The sequence below is a fragment of the Lampetra fluviatilis genome, chromosome 1 (assembly GCF_964198595.1).
Source record: "Lampetra fluviatilis chromosome 1, kcLamFluv1.1, whole genome shotgun sequence".
Lineage (NCBI taxonomy): Eukaryota > Metazoa > Chordata > Hyperoartia > Petromyzontiformes > Petromyzontidae > Lampetra > Lampetra fluviatilis.
This window is the reverse complement of record NC_136275.1, coordinates 24990555-25017275: the sequence shown is the minus strand read 5'-3', so window position 1 is coordinate 25017275 and position 26721 is coordinate 24990555. Positions and strand designations below refer to the sequence as shown.

Below are 26721 nucleotides of genomic sequence, written 5' to 3'. Positions count from 1 at the left end.
CATGAACATTAATGGCCAGGATATAAAGATCATATTCATGATGTTGGCTGGACTATGTCCTCCTCTGTTTCGCCGGCCTTAATAGTTGCTCTCTGGTAGCATTTAGCCCAGCATTCTTTTTAAATGGATGTATTTTTCTATGTAAGGGATGTTGGACAAAGTGAATCAATGGCAATCAATTAATTTTCCTCTGGGTTCAGGGTAGGTGGTCTCTTTTTGAACCTCAATGCTGCAATGCACTGCTGGAACATTATCAATCACAATGATATCTTCTGGCAAATCTATGTCTTTTGGTACACACAGAGGGTATGCACTTGTGCAACCATAAATGTATAAATACACAATCATCTTGATAGTTATAGCTTTAAAGTACTAATTTGCCTTGTTTTTTTCCGGAAAAGCTCTTCTGAATTTAATAGTAATCCTCTGTTGCACATCACATCTTTATTTCTTATTTATACGAAAGGATAAGTTCAAATGTAAATTCCTACCTACACGTGCTCCATCTGCACTACAGTAAAATAGCAGTCTTTCCACAAAGACCACATTTCCCCAGTCTTGCTTTAAGGGCATCAGGGAGATTACATAAAGACATGCCCTTTATTGAGATCACTTTTCCAGATACCATACATTGCATAAATCACAGGGAAAGCATTCTCTTTCTAAAGTAGGCTTGGTGAGCTTTACCAAGATTGTAGCACTTAAAGCGCTGGACTTCTGCTGTACATACATACTCATGTTTATGAAAAGGATTTCGGGCGAGGTAAGTATAGCTCAACTTTATGGTTTATTCGCAGATAATGTGCAAACACATAGAGACCATACTTATCGAGGCTTCACTCCAGAATGCGCCCGAAATCTCTCGGGCCCATTATGCATCCTATACTCCCATTTCTATCAGGTTATCATCTCTTCCTCCATTCCCCATTTCCAACGGTTAACAGCCGTCAATTGTTAATGTTGCACACTCGAAATGAAGGTGTGTAAACCCTCTGGCCATTGGGGCTTCTCTTCAGGGACAAAAAGCATCACTTCATCTTCCTCCAGCTGTCCCAAATGAGCACAACTTCAAACCACCGTGGCTTGAGCTGGTGGTAGCACAACTCTCTGTTTGCCTGTCTTGACTGCCCCACCATCACTGTCCCGGTTGCCAGAAGACAACAGGTGGATGAGGACGTTTGTGTCTCTCGGAGTGATGGAGAAAGCCGCACCCACGACCCCCATTATAACGGGGTCCGCAATTGGCTCTCCTCCTTCCACCAGCCCATTGATGACCTCGATGACATTAAAACCAATAATGGAATCTTCTGCAACCCTAGGGTCACTGGATACCAGCTTTGGAATGAGAATGAACTGACTGGTCCCTATATTGCGGTTCAATCTGAATGCCACCTCTATCCAGCATGTGAATTATATTTATGTTTGGTTAACTTCTATTCCAGTAATTGTACCAGTCCCCAAGAGCACTTCAACTGGTCTCACTCTTTACTTAGGTAGAAGCTCATTTCGCCATGCTTCATTTGTTACACTGGCTTGAGCTCCTGTGTCCCAAAGGGCAGAGGTTGATACGTGGTCCAGTAAACACTTTACCATGCATTTTTTCCCAATTAACTTTAACAATCTGTTGTTGCATTTAGACCTGGTAAAGCTAACCTTGCCAATATTTGGGTTCCTCCACTCTGGTGTCTTTTGACATTCTGTTTCGTTCTGTAATGTGTTAATTGCTCTGCAGAGTACGTTGTCCTCTTGCCAGTGTTGTTTTTGGCAGGTATTCGACCAGTATTGTGCTGTGTGACAACCCTAGCACTTCTGCAGTCTTACAACATAATTCTCTTCACATAAACAGTACTGACACCCATGGGACCCTGGCGTGTAGGTTACTGCTGGTCCCCCTGCAGCAACCCTCGCCAGTTTCCCTGCTGCTGTCGAGAGGCTCGACATCCATGGGCCAGGTGTCCCGGCTGGCCACATTTGAAACAATGGTTACATGTACCACCTGCTACAGCCTCTTGGCACATCCTACAGCCTCTTGGTCGCATTGCTCTGTCTTGGGCTGGTTGTTTCCATTGTCCTCGCTTTGTGTATGGGGTTATATCATCCTGTCACCTCCTCCTGATCTCTGAAACTTCAGCCCTTAACTCGCTTACCATCTTTTCAATCCCATCTCGAGATGGCCTTTCAGTTGCAGATATCTTGTTGCCTTCTCTGTTTTGGTCCTGACATTTCCATTGTTTGAAGGTTGTATTGGTGATGTAACCGCTTTAAATGGTCCCTGTGAGTCTTGCTGACAGCCTTCCCTATTACCCTTCAAATCAGCTGGCAAGTTCATTCATCCTAGTGATTTTGGGTGCCAATTTCTGTTTGAGCATGTTTTGTCTCTCAAGTTCCAAGTTGGCTGCTTCATTGACTTTTTCAATCAGCATCTCATCAGTGACAGTGGTGTCATCCATATGGGGCTTTATTTTGAATTTTATAGGGTCACTGAGGAATCCTGTGCCAATCGATCTCAGGAATATCCTGCGTACCAAATCTGGATTGTACTGGTCATCAGCTCATTTTTCTTTAGATGCAAATAATAGTCTGTCTTTTAATTCGATATCTCTGAACAAAATGTTTTGTGCAGTTTTTCTTGGTTCCTGAGAGATGTGCATCAACTTCTGATAGAGATCAGATGTGCTTTCTTCTCTATAGTGTCCCTTCAACATGGTTTTTAACTTGTAAATAGTCAAATCAGTTTTTATTTCTAGCATTTACCTCAAATTTAGAAGAGGACTGATTGCTCTGACTACTGCCTTAATGATGTCGGACTCAGCATGGCCCTTACGGGTTCCTCTGTCGATCTGGTGCATCAGATAGGTGTAAGATAACTTGTCTTTCTGCCCTCTTTCACCAATCTGCCCGGAGATCTTGAATTATCTCCATATTGTGACTTCCGGCACATTTCCTAGTCTGGCCATTCGTACGGAATCCAATGCTGCTGTGGTTCTTGTTCCACCTTCACTTGAGGTTTCCTTTTCCTCAAGGGTTTTTCTGGATTTTTCTTGTGACTCTTGTATTTCACCATCCATATCTTCAGATAGTTTTGGTGGTGGCAGTGTTTGACCTGTTCCCTTGCTGTCTTTGTCTTTCTGCTGTATTGTTTCAATGAAAAACAGCAGGTTTTGAACATATGCACAGGCCCCATCATCTTCTTCTTGGTCTTCAACTTCATCGAGTACTCTTTCTGCCATACGAATCAAAGCCCGTCTGCTTTTATCTTCACCAGTCGCATCATCATGGAAAAACTTCAAATATCTGCATGTTTCCATAAGCTGGGCTCTCTGCAGCTGATTCAAATCAGTACTGACCTTGTCCTGCAGTTATTACAGTGCCATGATGTGAAGACCGTTAAGATCCTTGCACGAATAGTCTTTACATATGCTGCCTGTACAATTGCTTGGTCCGTCTCGTTGGAAGAGTTGATCCCCATCAGTAAAGTCTGGGAAACTCTCCTGCCAGGCTCTCCAAAATATGTTGCACACTCGAAATGAAGGACGTGGGCAGGTGCTACAAATCGAGGGCAAACACATTTATTGTAGTAAATCTGTAAAATGCAACAGCACGTGTGTCACACACAGCTATCCTCAACCGAGTCGCCATTAACCACATGACTGGTGTACAAGTCCAGTTCATCAATAACCCTGCCAGCCACCCACAGGCCAAACTCAGTTGTTGCATGCTGGTGTTCACACCTGCATTGATGTACTGCACAGCATATAATGACTTTCACAAAATCACACTTTACTCCCTTGCTGCCCGAGGAAATAATTAAAAGAGTGGTCCATTCCTAATGTGCCATATTAATTATTTAAATCTTCCCGCTTCTTCCCTTTGCACCAATCTGATTTGAATGATCCAATGCCTTTCAATCAGATTGGTGTGATGGCATCACCGACCAAGTCGGTTGTCAGTGGCTCTGCTACTTTTAAACTTGACTTGCCTGTGAAGTCGTTTAAGACTTCTGGCAGACTACCCCACACACATAGGGTGTAATCGTGGTGTGCATTAATCAAAAGCAGAAGTCAAACCGGCAGTCTCAGCGGTGCCACCTGAGGGCGCTGAGCTTTTGACCCACCCGGCCACTTTTTGCCTGGAGTTTTATTCAAGATGAACGTTTCACGTTCATAGTAAAGTATTATTTGGGTTAGATTGCGTAAATATAAATGTGCCGTTAAATCTGCCACCACCCGACACAGCCAATTAGTAAGGTGCGTCACGTAAACAGAACATGCCAATTCGTTACTAGTGTAGTGACGTGTATGGAGTCACTGTAGTGTAGCGCCAGTACTGAGAAAAGAGTGGTACTGCACATGTGGAGCCTCTCTCTAGCACCGGAGTATGGCACGGAAGGGCTCCCTAGGGGTCATAGTTCTGGTAACAGTGAGAGAGAGGTCAGGTGAGGACATGATAGTTTTGGTGAACCCGAGAGGGCACGTGACCAGACGAGGTGGCAAGGGGGCCCCCAAAAGGGGGTGAGAGGGACACGTGAGATGGGACCAGAGTCCCCGAGAAGGTTTTGGAAAGGGGCGTGGCCAAGCGCGGAGCCCGGCCACACCGCGGCCCATAAAAGCCTGTCTCTGGGAATGGAATCCGCCGGCTACGTCTTCAGTCTTCGCGCACGACTTCGTGGACCAGGCAGCGTGTTAGCTAACCTGGTCCGATTATATAGTTACCCCATTGTGTTAGCGAATAAACGTGTTGCCTTCAAGATTGAGTGTGCGCCTCTGTGGAACCCACTACGACGTGTCGCCAGTAATTATAATTAGCTTCATCAGGCGACAGCCAGATTTGTAAAGAAATCTCCTTGTTTTGATAATTGGTTTTTTACCCTTCTATCTGGCAACAAAACTGACACCTTTTTACAAGGAGTCATGTTTGCATAGACCGCAATACCTGCAGTCATAATACAAACAAAAGACATAACTCTGATAATGTGCACTGTCCTTGAAGTTAATTGGTCCACACCCGAGACAGCTTTCCTTAGAGCCTAGTCTCACATGGGTTGGACCAGATTACGCCAAAAGGCGCACAACTCAAAGACAATGCACCATCAGAGTATGAGAGCTCGGGGCAAGCATCTACACTATGGGAACCTCATTTGCCAGTAAAAATATGATAATTGGTTTTTTACCCTTCTATCTGGCAACAAAACTGACACCTTTTTACAAGGAGTCATGTTTGCATAGACCGCAATACCTGCAGTCATAATACAAACAAAAGACATAACTCTGATAATGTGCACTGTCCTTGAAGTTGATTGGTCCACACCCGAGACAGCTTTCCTTAGAGCCTAGTCTCACATGGGTTGGACCAGATTACGCCAAAAGGCGCACAACTCAAAGACAATGCACCATCAGAGTATGAGAGCTCGGGGCAAGCATCTACACTATGGGAACCTCATTTGCCAGTAAAAATATGATAATTGGTTTTTTACCCTTCTATCTGGCAACAAAACTGACACCTTTTTACAAGGAGTCATGTTTGCATAGACCGCAATACCTGCAGTCATAATACAAACAAAAGACATAACTCTGATAATGTGCACTGTCCTTGAAGTTGATTGGTCCACACCCGAGACAGCTAGAAGGGTAAAAAACCAATTATCATATTTTACTGGCAAATGAGGTTCCCATAGTGTAGATGCTTGCCCCGAGCTCTCATACTCTGATGGTGCATTGTCTTTGAGTTGTGCGCCTTTTGGCGTAATCTGGTCCAACCCATGTGAGACTAGGCTCTAAGGAAAGCTGTCTGGGGTGTGGACCAATCAACTTCAAGGACAGTGCACATTATCAGAGTTATGTCTTTTGTTTGTATTATGACTGCAGGTATTGCGGTCTATGCAAACATGACTCCTTGTAAAAAGGTGTCAGTTTTGTTGCCAGATAGAAGGGTAAAAAACCAATTATCTCCTTGTTTTTTTCTTTAAATAGAGGGATAGATGTGATGACGTCACTTGTGAAACTAAAAAATATTATTTTCACGTTGCATTACTGCATGCAACATTTTTGAGCTACAGTAACTCTTAAAGAAGAACTCTGCCTGTGAGACAGCTGAAGCCTTGCTTGAGTGGTTTTTTTCTTCTTCTGTACCATGTTAATCAGCTGGTTGCCAGATGACCTTAGATATAGAGTGAGCAGGCATTTTCAGTACAATATACTCAACTGAAGATAAAAATGAACTTTCCTACATGTTAGGCAATTTATATTTCTACCCAGAAATGTTCTCGTTAACTAACACTAAGCAATCCCCCTATCCCTGGTCTTCCCTTTGTATGCTGGTTAATTTTCCCTCCCCTACCCCCTCCCATATCAAATCTTCACTCTTCCTCCTACGCGGGGTCCCCACTTGTTTGGGGTAGCAGGTCCTATTTCACCCCTGCTATGAATGTTCTCGATGCATCGATCGGAAATTTCCACGTGTTTTTTTGTCCCTCTCCTATTGAACATTGACGGGTTGTACTGGGCCCACGTTTTGTTGTCGAAATAAAAAAACATTATATATAAACAAATATATAACACTGAGCAAGATTTGAACAACTTCTCTTGATTGCTTTCAATGTACCCCCAGTCTTGTTCAGACATATACAAGCAGGATGTCTGTCTTTGCACAGATATTCAGAACCTCTACTCAAAGACTGTATCACTTCAATAGCATGTTATAATTTGTTCCACTCACCATAGAAATATGCTTGATAGACATCACCTTCCATTTAAAGCTCACTCACCTCCGATTAGCATCCTTTTATTCACGTAAAGTATTGTACCACTGCCAAACTTTAAATTTCACAATCACCTCTGAATGAATAAAAAAAATAAAACTCGTCAACAACACTGCTTTATAAGAAAAATATATATATAATCGGCAACGTTTCAGGAAATGGCCCTTCTTTGTAGCACCTTTCAATGAACGGCTCAACAGAATATATAATGCCACTGCTGTCAAACACCTTTGGTCACTTCATCCAGGGTTCAGGACATCACGATGTAAGAACATGGCTCCCTTTCCTCTATTCATCTTCCCCAAACTCCTCACCCTTTTACATCATCCCCCTTGCCACCTCATTATTTCCTCCACCCCCTCAATTACAAATAATTCAATGAGCACTACTTTAATTTAAGATGTACAGCTTATGGGCTACATTTTGCCCGTGCCCAATTCCCCTGCCCTTGGACAACCGTGATTCATCCTCGGCACCCCAATGAGAGGCACCACATTAACCACAACACTGGCAGGCAAGCAATGTGAGCAGCATAAAATAACTCGCAGAGGCACGCGCAAATAAAATAGCCCGCTGATAACTCTTCAAGCAGTGGCAGCCCTTTTGGTAAGCAAAGACAAGCATTGTGGATGAAATTCCCTAATTTGATCTATTTAACAATTTTTTTTATTTTGCCAAGTAAGGCCCACTGAGCTATATAGCTCTTTTTCAGAAGCGACCTGACCACAAATTATAGCTCAACGGAGTGGCTTATCATATGGAAATGTAAAGCAGCCAAATACTCGAAACGCATGTGGAGGAAAAAACCGGAGGACCTGGAGAAAAATCGGCACGACCACGGAGATGACTTCAAACTCCAAATATAAAGTAGGTGTAAGGGTCGGGATCAACCCCATGACCTGCATACTCGGCGAGGTAGTTAACATCTCCCCATCTTATTTTCGCTTGGTCAATCTCAAGGCCTGATGCATGCTGCAGACTGCTTATAAGTACTTCGTGAGTCCACAGTTCCAATTTGGGCATCCCTGATGTAAATCAATCGCTTGTGCGATAGCCCATAATGGGCCTACCTGCTGCTTCTCATTGAAGCTTCAGAGGGAGGAGCGTTATGCTCACCACCACAGATGCTTTGGAATGTAAAAAATAAACGTATGCTCCAAATTGAAAGAAATATTGCACTGTGCATTCGAGGCAGTTTTGTTTGCAAAAATATACGTCAACAATAGCATTTGAAAACTGATCTGTTTACATCACAACACCTTGCACAATAAAAGTACATGATCCGCAGTCACACAATTTACGTCCTTATTTGGTAAAATTGCATTGTGTTACTTTGATTTATTGTTTTGCTCAAATGGTACACAATGCATACGACATTTGCTGATATTCCACACATGAGAAGAAACTCAGGATATATACATATTTTTTTCAGATCATGTTGTATAAAATAAATGACTTTAAATACGATACTGTACTATATTAAATTTCAAATAAACAGCATTTCCGCCTTTTTGTTTAGAAAGGGATAAAAAAAAGCCCTGCATTTTCAGTGCTCAAATGTTTTCATGACATAATATTCTTTAAAAAAAACAATCAATGGGCTTTGGCAGCTTTTACTGATTTTTAAATACTGCATAATGAATGTTCAATAAACCCTTTCGGAAAGCAAAGCCCAAAATTAGATGTGTGAAAATAATTCGTATTTTAATCACTTATGTAAAATTCAGATAATGACTGCCTAACTCTGGCAGATATTGAATTGTTGTCAGTAAATATGAAATATCCATAATGTTTTGTTGTGAATAAATGTGCACGTGCTGTGTGCATACATTCACCACCTTCATTTCATGACAATATTCTTCCGATCAAGATTATGTTCAAGTTTTGTGAACATTCCTTTTAACAGAACATTATAGACAAAGTGTTTTCGGAGGCAATTGTGCTAGCACTATACCACTTACCGACTGGTATTTCTTGCCATTCCATAGTATTAACATGTGCCATATTTAATATGAAACACTGAACATATCGTACACTATAAGTAAACACGATTCATTTGAAAGAGAAAAAAACTATAGACAGAACATTTGCCACATGCTTGGAAATAAACGGCAGTTCTTAGCCATGCAAAGAGGGTTGTGCGTTTTTTCATCTCATTTCATTCAGACAACTATCGTCTGTACAAGTAGTCCCAAGCCTACCTTCCACCTCCTGTATATGAGAAAACTCCTTCCTACTGGCGATACAACAGCCCAAAGTTCCACCACAGCTTTCATTTTCGACTGGATTGTCATACACGTGTGGCTGTTTGTGCTTACATGCATGTGCGTATGTGTGCTTGTTGCACATTAAATGTAATAATACATAAGCACGCATCGGTGTGTGTAAGCACCCACCCGCGTGTTCCCATCTGTAGTTTGTGTTCACGCCTACACATATCCAGCTACACATACACGCATATGCCTTATGCACACTTTTGTTTGCATAGACCAGCTATGTGGTCGATCAAAACAGGATCTAAGAATTTCTCATATGACGTGGGGCTATCTGTCTTCACACAGATGAGAGAGCCATAGCAGGGCTTTAAACTGTGCTGATCATCCCTAATTACTTTTCAATATTGCAGAACCATTATAAGGCATATTATTGGTTATTTTGGTAAAGTCACGTAGAAAAGAAATAATAAAATAATAATACATTTTAAACAATAAAAATTCTCACGACTTTTCGACTGCAACACAGGCAATCATCATCAGGTGTCGATTTCACATCGTCGTGAGAATTTTTATTGTTTGATTGTTTTATATTTTTATTATTTTATTATTTCCTTTATACGTGACTTTACCGAAAGAACCAAGAATGTGAATCTCTGCAGTCACGAAAGCTTTAAATCATTATAAAGCACTCATATTACTCTGGTGCTGCAACATTTCAATCAAACAAACTTGTAAGGTTAGTGAAGGCGACATCTTTAGTGGGGCTGCTGTGCACGAATGCACCGTGGTTGAAATTTCAAGGTAGCGTGGCTTCTTCCCACAACCCCGCGAGACTCATATATCATTCATGGGCACTTGTGTGCATTTGACAGCTTTTGTTTAGAACTGCGCACACAACCTAACCGCGCTTCGTGTTCGCCTGTGATGCTCCCATCATTACATCCGCCCGTCCCTTTCCGAAAATGCAGGCGCGAACTGCTACGCGGACACGCGTGTCATCCCGGCCGGACACGAAGTGAGGATCGACACATGCACGGTGTGCTCGTGCCCACTACCAGGCAACAGCGGCTATGCGGACCGGCAAGCCGTGTGCATCAAGCAAGACTGCCAAGGCAGCTAGCCCTGCCAAGCGGCGCCGTCGCAGAAAACCTGACGCGGCCCGCAAGCAGCATCCAGCACCTCCCGAGGGTGCAGTTGAGTGTCCATCAGACCTGGAATGGCAGTGTAAAGAATGTATGTAAAAAAAACTATGATAATACTAATAGTATCCTATATTAAAAAAGTCAAAAAAATCGAGCATTTCAAAGAATATTTATATTCAATGTTGTTAATTGCTATTCCATTAATAAAATAAAACACTTCAAATTAGTATACATGTGATTAATAGCTAACTGTTAATAAGTTACACAAAAATTAAATGATATTATTTTTCGTCGTACTTTGTATATATGTAGGGTTGGACAATTATTTATAAATAAGGGTATGCCACAGTTTTGCATTGTAGTTCATCCAAGGGGCAGTGCCCATGAGTGGTGGATGGAATACAACAATTGCTGAGACCGTTTGATGGTGGGGTTATGGCAAGAGAGATGTGGGGCTGTGCAAGGATGGGTAGCCAATCAGGCCAACCGTTTTCTCTAGTACATCGTTGCCTAACCAATTTTGAAATGTGCCTGCATTAATTTGTCAGAACAGTGCAGCAATCCAGACCTGCCAATTCTAATCAAAACAGTGAATGTAACCTGCATCATTCGTCTAACCTTTACACAGTATGAGTACTCTGGTTTTCCCGTTTCCTTGACTGGTGAGGAAATGAATAGAGGTGAATAACCTGTGGAGACTTAGCTGGCATGGAATTTTAGTTTCGTAGTTGGTTTGGAACGCATTCCACTCATGTGCAAAAGTGTGTGCATTCAGTCTGTGCTCGGATTAAAAAGGTTAAAGATTTTGAAATGTTAGTAAAACCCATTTAAAATTACCTAATTATAATAAATATAGTTGATTGGCATAGCACATTTCTATTCTATTTCTCAGTCTGTGTTATAATTGTTGGCTCTCCACCAATGTCCAAATATCGACCACGTGACATGCATGGCTTTTGGACATAATTTAAACTGTAGCTTTAGAACTCCCTTGTTTTTGCTTGTGTTTTATTTTAGATAAAAAGGTCAGCAATGTGACTTACCATATTAGACAATACATGTGTAATTTATATATGTAACTTCCAATGCATAGCTGAAAGGAAACAGTTCTCTTCAAACATTCATGTATAGTATATCCATGAAAACTCCTCTTATTTACGACTATTTTAACCGTGACTCCTATTATCCATGGGAGCTGTAGGGTCTGCATAAGCTCCTATTATCCGTATCCCAATTCTTACAAGTATCCACCATCATCCGCAATTTGTCCCATCAGTCAATGTGGAATGGCAAATAACTCCAATAACTTGAGACCAATGCAAAATGTATCGTATAAAAAAAATGCTGCGGGTGACACACACTTTAAATCAACTGCCACATACAGGCGACACGCATAGACATCTGGATCTGGCTTCAGGCCTGGAAAATCTAGGGGTATCTGCAGATTATCCATGGATAATTACCGGCCCTATTTCCCAGCCTTGGCTGCCGGAAAATGAATCGTAAAATTATCCTCACATGTTTTGCAGATTATTGGAATTGAATGGCAAATAATTTCAATTATCTGCGATTTTACTCACATTTTTTTCCTGTGGATAAGTGGAGTAAATTTGCACCCGATCTTGGAGAGAGAGTGGATGGTTAGTTGGGCATTGTTTGCATATTGTTTTGCTATAAAATAAATTGTATTGTACTTCTACGGTCCAGCATCAATGCGTTTCGGCTTCACCGACGCGAAATGACCAATGTGGTAAAGTATGGTCAAATAACACAAAGGAAGGATGCTCTCATCCAGCAGTGGATTGAAAATGGGCTGTGTATGTACATACACATATACACTATATATACAAGCTACATTTGTTTCTGTCTGACAATTATCCTCTTGGAATTACACAAAATATTAAGTGGAGCACTTTAATGAATTTAGAGCATATGTATGTCTAATATTACAAACCAGCTATATACAGTATAATGTTATTATAGTACAGCTGTCGTATGTTTGAATACTAAGAACTTTTGTTGCAGCACATATGGATACATTCAAACAATAAAGTTAATCCTTGACTGACCCTAAATGGTTAAAGTTGGCCAACATACTTCTGCTTTCTGTTAAAAAAAGTTCATTCATTTTCTAACAACTTACAATCCCAGGTAACTGGATGATTATTTTCAAGAAATATAAGAGCGGAACTAATGTATCTAATTTGGGTGCATTAGGATCTACAGGAAAATGTTTTGATAATTAACCGTTCAAAAGAAGATGAGTTAAAGACACAGCAATTATTAGAATTTATAGGGATTCATGAAAATAAATTATTAACATCTTCACCAAACAATACAATTTGGAGTTGTGTAGCCTCTAAATACAACCACATTTCAAGACACCCAGAAATTGGACAAACCACTTAGGTATTTACATTTACCAACAATTGTACAATCCGAACTCATGGATTATTTTAAAGTAATTACCTTATTATGGGAAAAATTATGTCAATAGAACACGAAGTAATGTGAAAGTCCCAATAAGGCAAGGTCTTTGTGTTGGATTCAGCTATTTATGTACCCAGCAATTGCTAGGTGACCTCATTTGGCTGATGTCACGATTGTGCAAGCACTGATTGTCACTTATATTGGTGTGTGACAGCAATGGTTGTTGGTGAATTAATATAATTCCGTTTTACAGTCTGGTAATTGTGTTTGTGTGTAAATGTTCATTACAAATAATGATAAGGAAACATTCTGCCGGTTCTGAAAAATAAGTGGCTGTAATAGTTGTTTCTTGCTCTTTATACGGTATTTTTATTATCTGTAACTCTGTAAACACAACCAGTTCCATCGTTCCAGTTGTAAATTTCAAAACAATATAAAATATTTGATGTCTGCAAACTGTTCATGTGTCGTGTAAATGTGTGCTTGGCTTCAGAAACTGTATGCTAAACTCAATTTATGAAAATATTTTCTTACATTTTGTTACCATTTTTAAAATTGCCCGAGTGGAATTTATATTTAAACTACTCAAACCAGGTAAGCCCGATGACCTATTCGCTCTTTGTTCAGGAGCGATCTCCTGCATACAAGGCGTGGGAGATAACATCTCGTCACAATGGCATGGTGAACTGAATTTCACAATATGATAATTGGTTTTTCCCCTTTTTTTCTGGCAACAAAACAGAATCATGTCTGCATTGATTCCTTGTAAAAGGTTTCAGTTTGGTGTTTTAACATCTTAACACCTGTTTTGTTGCCAGAAAAAAGGGGAAAAGCCTATTATGATATTTTGGTACTGGCAAAGGAGGTCCCATGATGGATTTCACAAGTTTACATAACCTTACTATGTATTGCTCCAAATAAAAAAATATATATGACGCAGCTTTTAGAAAACATTACATAGAGCTTTTCATAATCATTATCAATAAATAACAAATAACCTGTACGACGATACAATTTATATCCAAAATTTTCTATATGCAGTTTGAACTCACTCAAATATAGCTATATGGTTGGACGTGGGACAACATCGTGTGTGTACTGTGTGATATGCCACTACACGTAAACTGTGTGTGCGCGCTACTCGGCAGGCAGCTGTTTCATGCGGTTTCATTTTATGCACCTTTTTTTTGGAACACATCTACCGCAAAAAGCGAGGAAAACCTGCAATTAAAAGTACCTTCCATTGATAGGGTATTCAAGATTTAATTATAATTAGTCATTTATGGTATGACAATAACAATGTATAAAACGAGCTTCGCATTTTTTCAAATACAGTATATAAGGAAGAGATTTACAAAAAATTAACCCGTAAAAACAAAGTTTTTCACTATAAATCCTTTATATGCGTGGCGGCTAGAGTCCTCTCGTCCTCTGGCTTGAGATGGCTGCCACCTATGGGTCAGATGATTGCCTGGCACCATTAAGCAATTGGTAATTAAATATAAAAAAAAATCCTAAAAGTGTAACATTTTGGGAAAAAATTTTCACGAAAATTAATTGTCACGCACAAAGAGTCTGTGTGGAAAATGTCAGCTCGATTGGATCACAGGAAGCGGGTTAAAAAACGACCGAAAGATGTGCACGGTCGTAAGCGCGCAAGCAAGCAAGCAAGTGAACTTAATATAAAGGATTTAAAAAAATAAAATGAAGTTAAGTGAAAATGAGAATGAAAAAGTAGAATAACTTGGTGTGTACAGAAAATGTGTATATGTATGCGAACAAATTAACGTGAAAAAAGCTGCCCAAATTAAGAATGTACTATTGTCACATGTAGAATTAACCAAGATGGCTATACTAATTCATGAAAAAATGCGCAATAAACATTGAAGATTGCTTTCGCCAAGCTTAAAACACGCTGTTACGCCTTGAGTTTAAAACATAATTGAACTAGTATCCAATGTTTACAGCTTACGATTTCTTTCCAACCTCATTGTGGTTAGGGCAGTGTGGTCTGCATTGTACAAACAGTATAGTATAAGTGCGTAGATGTAATTCGTGATGACCAAAAAATATTCCATTAGATGCACGAGGAATGTGTCAAATGTTGTACATTTCATCTGTGTCTCGTAACAACATTTTGCTGCTCAGACCAGCAAGTGAGTGTTGAAAAATTAACATTTCTATGGCAAGGGCCAGTCTCTTTCAAGGACAACCACTATTGTCTTTCTCCAAAATGGTACCTACTTTTTTTTACCCCGAAGGGATGATGGGATGGGTCAACTCCTGACCAGGATTTCAAACGCATGTGCTTTTGAGAGGTGAGCACTCTAACTGCTGACTGGAACTCAGAGATACAACTGATGCAATAAAACACTGCATTAACTGAAATGTTTTCTGCGTATGCATATCCGACCATCATATAGCTGCCCTGACCAATGAACTGCAAACATCCAGTATATGTGTATTCTCTATAGACATGAACACATAATCTCATGTGTTCACTTATCAAGTACAACAACGCATTTCAAATGCGAGGGCCGTGTGCACTTCAATGTTATTCATACTATAATATTGTTACATGTGTAATAAAGGACTCTTTCACTGTGTCTGTCTCCGTTGTCCTTTATTTGGGTTCTTACAACTTGTCCCACACGGCCCTCGCTCAGAGCCTCCCCGCTTGGCAGCTTGACAGTTGCCGTCACTCCCGTAGCCTTTCCCCACTCCGATGCAGCTCCGCTGCAGGCTTCCTTGTGCAGTCTTTCAGCTGCTCTCGCTGCAGCTCCACCGCTGCTCTCCGTTCCACCCGTGCCTGGTCACCGCTAGCCGACGGTGCAGAGTCTCACCGCGTGGCGATCTCGCCACTCTCCACCCTCTGCCCTGCGTGGCCTCCTCCTGTCTTTATCCCCACACCCTCCCCCCGTCTCTTCCGGTTACCGCCCTTAAGAGCTTACCCCTCTCCCCCACGTGACCTAACGCCTCCCCCCGTGACGTCATATCCGCGAGGCCGTTTACGCCCGCATTACACATGTGTAGTGACTAACTTGGTGACGATACGACTTGGAGGCACTTATCTATTAACAGGCACCATCGGGGTTAACAGTCTTAATAAGTAATCCGTCTATTGTCGGCAACACTACTCAGCCAGGACAGTTGGTAGGCTGCCTGACTCGCGGCGCCCCGAGATGGTAATGACGGAGACGACGTCGAGAAGAATAGTGAAAACGAAAAGAAGAATGATGAAGACGACAAGAATAATGGTGACGAAGGACTTCAGCAGCACGACGGGGATCATACTCTTTGGTTTTTTCGGTAAAGTCACGTAGGTAAAAAATAAAATGAAATAAATGAAAATAACTAAATTCAATCACGACGTTTCGGGCGCAACACAAGCGTCCTTCTTCAGGTGGGGACAACGTAGCGAAAGCACAACTGCTTAAGTGTGTCTAAGAGATGGCTGTGATGAGGAATTATATAGTCGCGGAGGATGGATGGAGGGGAGGGGCCATGGTGAGTGTGTGGGTGGGCTGTGGACCGAAGAGGCAACGTAGTGAGGCACGGGGGGGGGGGGGGGCGCTGGGAGGCAACGCATGGAGTTCAAACTGAAGCTTTGTGATGCAGGGGCCGGAAGTAAATAAGATAGCTAAGATTAAGCAGCCTTTTGTTATGCTGCCGGGGGGGGGGTAAATTAGAAATGCGCAAGCTGAAAGCAACGTGTGGTAATTGTGATGTAGTGTGTGAAACTGGGGGTAACAGACTGGGAATATGAATATGATGATGAAAATAAATCTAAACTGGCTGTCTAGCAGTAAACTGCACGGCAGCTAAAGTTTAACTTGGTTAATTACATCCTTCCAATGATTGCTCAATTTGAATCCATCCTCTCGGTTGAACTTACGTCTATGTTTGTATATCTGGATGGCTTCATGGACAAATTTTGGTAGTATCCAGGAGGCTTGCAGAGTACCTTGGTATCGGTGAACACAATGTCATGAGAAGCAGCAGTATTATAACAGTGGTCAGCTACGGCCAAAGAATTCGTCTTGCCGTGCTTCAAATCCGACTTGCGCAATAATGGAAAGTTGTGCAAATGTGGAACAGGTGGAAAGTTTGCAGCTTTATTGAAACATAAAGGAAGTTAGCCTATTTCCTAATACAGTATATGTTTTTAGATGCTATCGTGTGCAGTACTTAACATTTATTAAGCTACTCTGGTAGTCAGTAGGCACGCAATAGAGAGATACTCTAACCACACGATTACCACCAAGGAAATTGACCGAATTTACCTGTTTTTTTAGAGTCACGAAAGCTAAGATTTTATCAGAAACAGGTTTGTTCAGTCAACCACTGAAATGCCTTTTCATTCCATTCCATTTATGAGATTGTTCATTGGAAATATCTGATTTTGGTTTCTCATTAAAACAATAAAAAACCGACATTCGCCACTAAGTGTATGTATGCATGTTGAATTTCTTTCGCCACCGTACGTAGCCAACCGTGCGAATTGGAGGTGCGTCACCACCGCTCTTGTTCCAGCCTATATGCATTTTAATGCCAGGTGAAGTGTGAAACGCCCGCTGGCAGATCACAGGACAGACACAGGTGGCATGGGTTGAAAGATTGAGACGACTGGCAGATGCACTACCTGTGCCCCTACTGTGCCAACTTGCTGTGCTTTTGCCACCCAGCGATCCGCTCGTTGTGGGCGACGCTCCGCTGCCCCCCCCCCACCCCCCCGTTGTTACTGGAGGGCACCTGCCCCCAACTGCCCAGTAGCGTCCTTCACGAGCCTCATCCACAGAGGCCCATCTTGACACCGCTAATACCAGTCATTGGCAAGTCCACTAGCTCCATATTGTCTCGTATAAAATTACCACTAGATCACGATATAAATATCTAAGCTTGTGGGGTTAAATCTTTCACTTGGACACATTTTTAAATCACATAGTAGAGTACTACCTTAAAAACACCGTATAGTGTATCTATGAAAGTCTTCATTTTAGTTATTAGTAATCAGGCACAATTCTGAATTCTAGAATCTTTGCAGAATGTCCACATAACCCATAAAAGTGGCCAAATGTAGTTTACCCAATATATTTTTAAATACTGTAATGGAGACCAACATCTAAAAAATATGGCCACAAAGTATGATTGGATGAACTCATGTCACAGTGTGATATGTAAAACCTACCTCATGACCAAATCAAATAGAATCTCAGAAGCAAAGCAGGTTCCAGCCTGAATAGTGCTTGAATGGGTGACCACTATGCAGCAGAGGGCAGAGCAGCAGAACCCATTATTGTACTCTACTTCTCTGTTTACACATTTTTTCACACATTACTCGTACTGACCAGCGTGGTGAGGTATGGCAAAATAACGCTCACAACTCGTAGGGCATTGGAGGCCCTCATCCAGCAGTGAATTGAAAACAATGCTGTAGATGTACATATAAATCTATTATCGATTTCTCCGAAATGATTTGTAAGTTTAATTTAGTGAATGGAAGGGTAAGGGAGAGTTTAATTAGCACAATAATTATCTGAATAGAAAATATCAGACATTTAACGAAACTGCAATATACGACGCACAATATATACATTGTTAAAGTCACTATCAGCATTCGGCGTAAGTTATGCATCCAATAGGGAGTAGTTTCTAAGTACAGCATTTTTAGGTGTGACATTAGACTCGACGAGTTGGCCTGTGAACGCATTTGCCGCACTAAAGCTATACTGCTGTAGCACGTAATTGAGTCTATGCTTTTATTACCATAAATCAACAGGGAAAGCCACCCTCTGTGGGCCCTACCTCCTTCCTCTTTATCGCCCTACCTTCTCACTCATTAGCCCCTACCGCTTCGTGATCAGGGCCCACCTCTTACTTTTTAAGCCCCACATCTTTTTCTTTATGCTCTGCCCCTTACTCCTTAGGCTCAACCTATTTACTCTTCAGAACCCTTTCCTGTTACCTTAAACCACAACAATACCATAATCTAGGTGAAATGAACGTCGTTAATTCGAATCCAGATGCGATCAGTAGAGCTGAATGTGGACAAAAAAACATATTAGTGCCAGATATCTTGTGGACGAGGTAATTCCGTGGACGAACTAAACAGTGAAGGACTCTAAAGACCTAAATATGACTTCCTGGCCATGACACTAAGGAAAACTACATTGACGTCATAGCCTTACTGGAGACATGCTGAGGACAGCACGCGGACTTGAAACAAATGGTTACACCTTTCTTGCTGCCACAACCCACGCTAAACATGGCCTTGCCACCTTCATCAGACGAAGACTAAAGGACGATGCTCTGAAGTCCACCACTACAAGTGGCGGCACATTGACACAGGAACTGCTAAAGTGTGTCATGTGATGGCCATCAATGTATGTAAGTCCCCGAATAACGATAGCCATCACTACCTCGCCAGCAGCCACTACATACGATGAGGTGCATCAGAAAATGGAACTCAAGAGAAAACCAGAAACAAAATAACTCTTGAGAGAGTAAATCAGAACTGATAACCAAGTTTGCTGGAGTCCCTAAACTCTGCAAGAAAAAAAACGTAGGGAAGACGTCATTCACTCCAGCTGTAAAGCCTGGCAATCCGTACATATTTTCAAACATCGTAATGCAGCGGGCTATACAGTCGGCGGGCTTTGTACCTAAGCAGGGAAGAATATATTGAACTGTTCTACAGAAGTGTTAACCATGTTGAGCTACATCAGCATCTATGTATGTTGAACTTCTTTTGCACTGTATGTAGCCAATCGCGCTAATCCGAGGTGTGGGGATATATGTTAAGAAATGAAGGATATTTTTCAGTTAATTAAAATTTTCAATTACATACTATGAAGCAACTACTTTAACAGGCATTGCATTTGTTATTTTACAGATATGTTGTGCAATGTTTTTTACACCATAATTAATTTCATATGCTGATCAGGATCAATGTTTGCCCCCCACTGATCAGATCCAACAACATATGGATTGAATCCGAAGGCCTCATAACTAGATTCTGGTCTTAATCAGAACTGATGTGGTTTGATCCCGTAAGACCCAAACTCTGTCCACCTTGCGGATACATTATATACAGTTTATAAAACAACAATACAGCACCAGACATTTTGTCAATAACACTGTGAGCCCAATTCACATTCTGTCAAATGTTTTTTTCATCCAATTTCTCATGAAAACATACCAATGTCTCTCTCACAAATAATATGACAAATTTCTAAAGTGATGTTTTAGCTGTTTTGTCAAGGTGTTCATTTGGCACTAAATCTTGACTATTCATTGAAATAACACCTTATTAAATACTGCAGATGAGCATGTAAAATTATTGATCGCCTTGTTGCTATGATGTTTCATACTCTTGTAGTGTACTAATTCACAGACACTAGTAGGAGGTACTCTCTCTCTCTCTTTTATTCCGGCCTTCACAGCCTTACGGAATAACTACATACCGGGTAGGGACAGCCAACATGCTGCCAGACCCACAGCTTTAAGAAGGTGAAGATCACGACGACGACGGCATGACGAGTTCCACTGCAGGTCGCAGCAGCCCCAACTGTGAGTTGGAGCTTGCCTTATTTCCTGCTAAGCGTGGCCAGGCTCCGCCCTCGGCCCCACACCCCTCTGGATCCCGCAGAGGGCTCCGTGCCTTGCCCACAGGTCCAACTTGTAGAATGGGCTGTTACCCCTAAATCCATTGGCTAACAATCTCCCTGAGGCACGCGCTACAGTGACTCATTCAATGTCACTACATCACCCCCCCCCCCCATGATAAAAAAAACAGCCGTCCTAGCTGACGATGAACACAACAATATTCATGCAACATTCGCAATGCATGGCAACAATCCAGTCCCCAAAATAACAGCAATCCAATGACGAGTAGGGACGGTTATCTGAACCGAACCGTCTTGGAATGGGTCCTTGTCGCCGGTCCCTCATACGGGCCTGGCACAGGTCCCCCAGGGACCCTGGGGGTGACCCGCAGCTGGCCCAACGGGCACGGTCCCCCCCGGGACGAAGATGGAGGAGAGGAAGAAATGGGTGGCAGTCGTACCGTCCACCCCGGTCCGCCTGTGGGCGGCACCGCCGGCGGTTCTATGGGCGACAAGCCCTGGGATCCTGCGGATGGAGGAACAGAATCTTGCAGAGGCGTAACCTCCGTAAATGTATTTCTGTCCCCGTGGGACACATCACACACCCGACCATGAGATGGTGAAGATGAAATTCCCTCATATGGTGGAAAATATGGTTTCAGTCGTGATGGGTGCACATACCAACGCCTGCGATCAACTTGGATCCATACACACTGCGGCCTCCTAACCTCAATTACCTCCACCGGGCCCTGCCATGGCCTATGTAATTTAGGAGCTGTGCCCACAGGCACCTGGGGGCAATGCAGCCATGCCCTCTCCCCAGGTTTCCATGATTTTCCCGATTCCTTAAGCCCATTTATTCATTTCCAGCCTGCCGTTTAGCCGAATTTCCCCGGGACACCTCCCATGCTTCCGTCAACCGCTTTAGGGTAAGGCTCATCAGTCCCGGCACAGTGACTCTTTTTTTGATTGGCTCAATATTTAACTGGACTTCCATGGGGGGGGGGAGGGTCGCATTCTCTCCCATACATTAAAAAATGGGGAGAATCTGGTCGAGGCATGAGGGGCCATCCTATAGGCCACAAGAACTCCCGGAATGTGTAGGTCCCAATCAGACTGTGCCGCATTGACTTGTTGGCACAACATGGGCATAAGTGTCCTATATAAATGCTCTACCATCCCATCAGTCTGGGGATGGTAGGTCGCGGTTACAATTTTCTTCATACTCAACAAATCAATACCTCTTGCAATAATTTTAAAGAAAAATTTCAGCCCTGGTCCGTAAGGAGACGTTCCTGGGCCCCCTTATCCAATACATAACCATGCAGGAACGCGTCCGTAATGGACGCCGCCGACTGATCCGGTAGGGGTCATGCCAACAGCCACTGTGACAGGTACTCTACCCCTACCAGCAATTATTTATTTCTCCTCGGAGTGGTGGGAAATGTCCCGAGGATGTCGAGGGCAATGAGCTCATTTACACGGGATACCCCAATGGACTGCAGCAGCGGTGGTCAGGTCAGTGTCCTTGGGGGCTTCCGGCGGGCACATTCTACACATCCCTTGAACACGTTGTGAATGTCCTCTGTCATCCCAGGCCAAAAGAAGTCCTGCTTCAATGTAGACAACGTTTTTTGCACCCCGAGGTGCATTAATTGCACATGGGCAGCTCTCGTTACTCTACTAAGCAGAGCAGTTGGCACCACGATACAGTACCGCTTTACCTCCGTATCCCAGCGCATAAGTAGCCCATCTTGGAGGACCACGGGGGACATACCCCCTGGACCCTTCCTATCGCTTGGTGCATCAACAAACCCGGCGCTGTAACTTTAGTAAGGAGGTGTCCTCCGCTTGGAGGCGCCTCCATTCCTCGTGTGCAAGACCAATAGTATTATCGAGCGCCACCCCCGGTATGGGTGGCGGAGCATCCACCGATGCTACCACGGTGCCCGGCACCCCCGCATCCACCTGCTTACAACAGCCGGCGCCCATTAAACATGCGCACTGGCTTTTTGGTGATAACCGTGACAGAGCGTCTGCCTTGCAGTAGCACAACCCTTTCCTATAGGTGACTTCGAATGAATAATCTTGTAAGATTTCCAACCATCGTGAGAGTTGCGTGGACGGCTGGTTAACGCGTAGTGTGTATTGCAAAGCCGCGTGATCTGTGTGTACTATGAACTGCCTAGCATAGAGGTATGGGCGGTACTTTGTACAAAGCGCATGATAGCCAGCAACTCGTGGTGCGTAACACAATAGCACTCCTCTGTGGGGGACAGCACTCAGCTACCATAAGAAACCATGCTCTCCACCCCTGTCGTGCAGCCCAACAAATGCAGCCTCCTCCTCCCTCCCCCACCGAAACCTCTGGCCCTTTGCCATGAGAGCGTGGAGCAGATTCGCGATTGTCGCAAACCCAGGCACGAAGCGGCGGTAATACGACACGAACCCCACAAAACTGCGGACCTCACCCACCGACGTGGGGGTTGGCCACTTATGCATGCACGCAGTCTTGTCAGGGTCCGTGGCAATCCTGGAATCACTAACAATGTGCCCCAGGTATTGAACTGATTTTTGCAAGAGGTAACATTTATGCGGCTTGAATTTCAAATTAACCACCCACATTTTTACAAATATTGCACACAATTGCTGCAGATGTTCCTGGAATATGCGGCCAAAGACAATCACATAATCCAAATAAATCAGACATGACTCCCATTGGAGCCCTGACAATACCAACTCCATAAGTCGCTGGAACGTGGCCAGAGCCGAGTGAAGCCCCATCGGAAGCACGTTAAATTGAAACAGCCCTTGGTGTCCAGAACGCAGTTTTGGATTTTAAACTTTCATCCAGAGGCAACTGCCAAAACCCTGACAATAGATCCAGGGAGGAGAAAAACTGCGCCCCCAACAGGGAATCCAACGAATCGGCCATCCGTGGGAGCGGATATGCATCCGCCACAGAGACTATTTAATTTCTGAAAGTCCACACAGAACCGCAAACTCCCATCCTTCTTTTTAACCAGGACAATGGAAGCACCCCATGGACTGGTTGACGGGGAGATTATATCGGCGGCCAACATCTCGTTGACTGCCTGACGAATGTAGTCCTTTTCCTTTGGACTAAAACGAAATGAGTTCTAACGAATGGGAGCGGTGCCACCCATATCAATATGGTGACGCATCAGGGACGTGCGGCCCACATTGAATTTACCCTTACTAAATACATCGGAAAATTCCTGAAGCAATGCCCGCAACTCGCCCCTCTGCTCCCACGACAAATCCGGATTACCCATGCACAACGGACCCATCCACGAGTCATCCAACACCACTTCCCGTTCAACCGCGGCTATGACCCGAGTGGTTACATCATCCGTTTCTTCACAACACGAAGCCATCGCATGGGCCAACACCATACCCACCTGTATGACTGCAGTATTTAGCTCAGCATTCAATACTTGCAAGATGGGCTCCTGATCCCCCCTCACTATCGTCTGAGCCCCTATCAAAGTGAGCCCATGAACTGCTCTATTCGAAGGGGTTAAAAGAACCCCACCCCCAGTGATATTCTAGTCGAGCCACTTCCACAGCCTCAAGGGTATGAGCATCTGTGCACCCGGGGGGAACCCTAACAGTGTCATGCACCAGGGCCCAAACCACAGCATTAGCCATACATCACCCAGTAGGGGATTCCAAAAACCTAAACCGATACCCGGATGATAACTCCACACAACCCTGGTCAATTAAAATCCAGAGGGGCATCCTCCTCAAAAAATCCATCCCCAATAAACAAGGCATTGCCAATGGACTTGAAACCAACACCAGGCCCATCCTTTAAATAATATCGCCAATCCGTATTGATGCCTCTATTTGGCCCATAATGCCAAAACTTCCGCCATTAGCGGCAACACACAGACTATCTACAGGACTAAGGCAATCCACCATCGATGGCAGAGTCCTAAAAACAAACTCGGAAACCATGGTGGCGGATGCCCCCATATATATGAGCACCCGCACCTAAAGACCCTGCATAAATCCACATACCGTGGATGATCCCGCTCCCGCTGCCATGACACGGTGTGCCAATGCGGTCCATTGCCCGGACCCTGCCACCTCCCAGTCGAGGTCGACGCCTGCGCCGCATCGCCCTCCTTCCCGGACTCCCATCCTCCAGATGGTCGAATCACGTCGGTTCCCACCTCCGCAGCTGTCGACATGGCCTGGTCATCTTGGCTCGTCACGGCAGCTCGGCAGGTATCCATTGCCTACTCGGGATTTGCAAGGCGACCACTGGCCTGGCAGCCAGGGTCCCTCGCAGGCACGCAGGCAGGCACGCAAGCAGGCACGGCTGGCAAGACAAGGAATGGAGTCTCCTCTCCCACACCGTCTGCACCTGCTCAGGACAAAGAGAAAATAAAGTCACGACAATGACGGCACTACGAGTTCCACTCCAGATTGCAGCAGCCCCGACTATATCCTGCCCCTCGGCCCCGCACCCCTCTGGATCCCCCAGAGGGCTCCATGCCTTGCCCACAGGTCCAACTGGTAGAACGGGCTGTTACCCCTAATTGCATTTTCTACCAATCTCCCCGCGGCACGCGCTACAGTGACTTATTCAATGTCACTCCACTATGATACAGTGAATATGCATCATTTTTGTGCAACCATAGATTTCAATGAAACAAGGAAATACGACACAAGTCTCGTCGTAATCTTTGGAAATGCAACTAAAATCGGCTCGCAGCAGGATGCTTGCACAGCTTCAGTGAATCCAGAGTTCACGATGGTCACATCATCATGTTGGCATCTTCTCCTAACAGCCATTCATGCAGCTTCACCTTGCAAGCCTCTGATTCCATTCCATTCGCTTTGGAATCCACTGGATATGATACATGTAGTACAATTGCACAAAATCCACCACATGCTGTCATACGGCGGGGGATCCAGCTGAGAACAACAGTGCAATTTAACAACAGTGCAAACAAACGTACTTTGAAAACCAAGATACGCCACAATGGCGCCATCTCATGGCTGTCTGTGCTCAAGGCAACAAGATCACTGCGTGTTTCCTGTCGAGAATCCCCCGCCGTCACCTTCCTTATTGACCCAAATACGCGGTTGTGAATGTGAATTACCTGTTATAGGGTGTACAGAAATATAAAAAAAATACTTGTGTTCGTGTGACTACCGTTACCCAAATCTCCCTTGCAATGATACTAAATCTTCTCAATAGCCTCTCGCATGCTGCAGTTAAGAGATTAGTTTCCGGGTTGCATAAGCTTGAAGGAGTTGCCTGTCTCATGTTCAAAACAAAAATGCTGTATATGTATGAATGTTACATTTATTTCGCACCGTACGTAGCCAACCATGCTAATCTGAGATGCAGGGAAAGGACAATAAATTAAACACACTAAAAAATAACTTGGTATATTCTCATGTTTCGTCACGTGAATAGTGTGAAATGTCATTTGTAAATGTGAATGAATATAACAGTCCATTTTATATATTTTCTAAAATGACTCATCCTCCGGTCATTGAGATATTTGCTATGTATTTATTCAATAGCTCATACACGATGTAACTTGCGTTACCCTTACCCTTATACAACTGAGGCATGATGCCCATAACATGCTTTACTTTTTTGTGATCCTTGGTATCTCATGCAGAACCGCATCTAACTACAAATACAAATATCCCCATATAGCCTTAACAGACTGTTGGGGCAAGTGCTGTTAGCGAGCACATATAAAGGCCGGCACGGCACACAATAGGGTGGGTGGCCAACACCACGCCCGGCCGCCTTTGTCTCTGCAGTTGTCTTCTTCTTTCGTATGGATTAATTGCAGCAGATGTAGAGTGGATCTCGTTTAATCTACCTTTAAAGAAGTGAAGACAGCAGCGGAGTGTTTACAATGTGGTCGATGGTTCGGGATTCGTGGCTGCACTCTTTTGATGCACCATTTGCGTATCAGTTGGTCGCGTTGGCCTTGCCCGGTCCTGAGTCGGTTGATGGTGGACCATTAGCGGCGTGGAAAGTTGAAACCAGGAGGTTTGCCGGTAGGGTCCTGTACGAGATGTTTGGTTTTTGACGACGGCCGCAGTCCAGACTTACTTCCGTCTCTCGCATTAATTTGTATTTGGGGCGTGGGAGTGAGGCTGATGTGATCCAGAAGGGGTGGCGTGATTTCGGGCGAACAGGCGGCACTGGGTTCATGTCCCGATGTATCGGAAGGTGCAGGGGTTGACGATAATTTTTTTTAGCATTCCCGGATGGCCGCTGCTTCACGACGGATTTGCAGTGGAGCGATGTGGGGTCAGCACTGGCAGCTGCTGGGTTGGCGTCAACTTCAGCGTACCTGAGATGACCACGCATTGCGATGTTCAGATGTGTGTCAATAACTCGAGTGTGAGCGCAGCATCCCCACACAGGCGAGCAATACTCTCCCATAAAATACACGAGGGTGAGCATGGAAGTCAGTAGTCTTCGCACATCACAGCCCGAACTGGTTCCAACCAGTTTATGAATAATGTTCTTCGTGCGGGTTTTTATCTTGTTGCTCAACAGCTTAATG

At 43.7% G+C, this 26721-nt stretch overlaps 1 protein-coding gene across 2 annotated transcripts in view; it reads left to right on the top strand.

Annotated features, from left to right (window-relative positions):
- Nucleotides 1–12991, top strand: part of LOC144938022 (von Willebrand factor C domain-containing protein 2-like) — a 45812-nt gene extending 32821 nt beyond the window's left edge. The window contains exon 3 of one of the 2 annotated variants that reach the window (XM_078865751.1): nucleotides 9942–12991. In XM_078865751.1, coding sequence (XP_078721877.1) covers nucleotides 9942–10093 — 152 coding nt within the window. In that variant the 3' untranslated portion in view covers nucleotides 10094–12991. The remainder of the gene's footprint in view (nucleotides 1–9941) is intronic. The other variant, XM_078865826.1, reaches the window with a different exon arrangement.
- Nucleotides 12992–26721: the final 13730 nt, after the last annotated feature.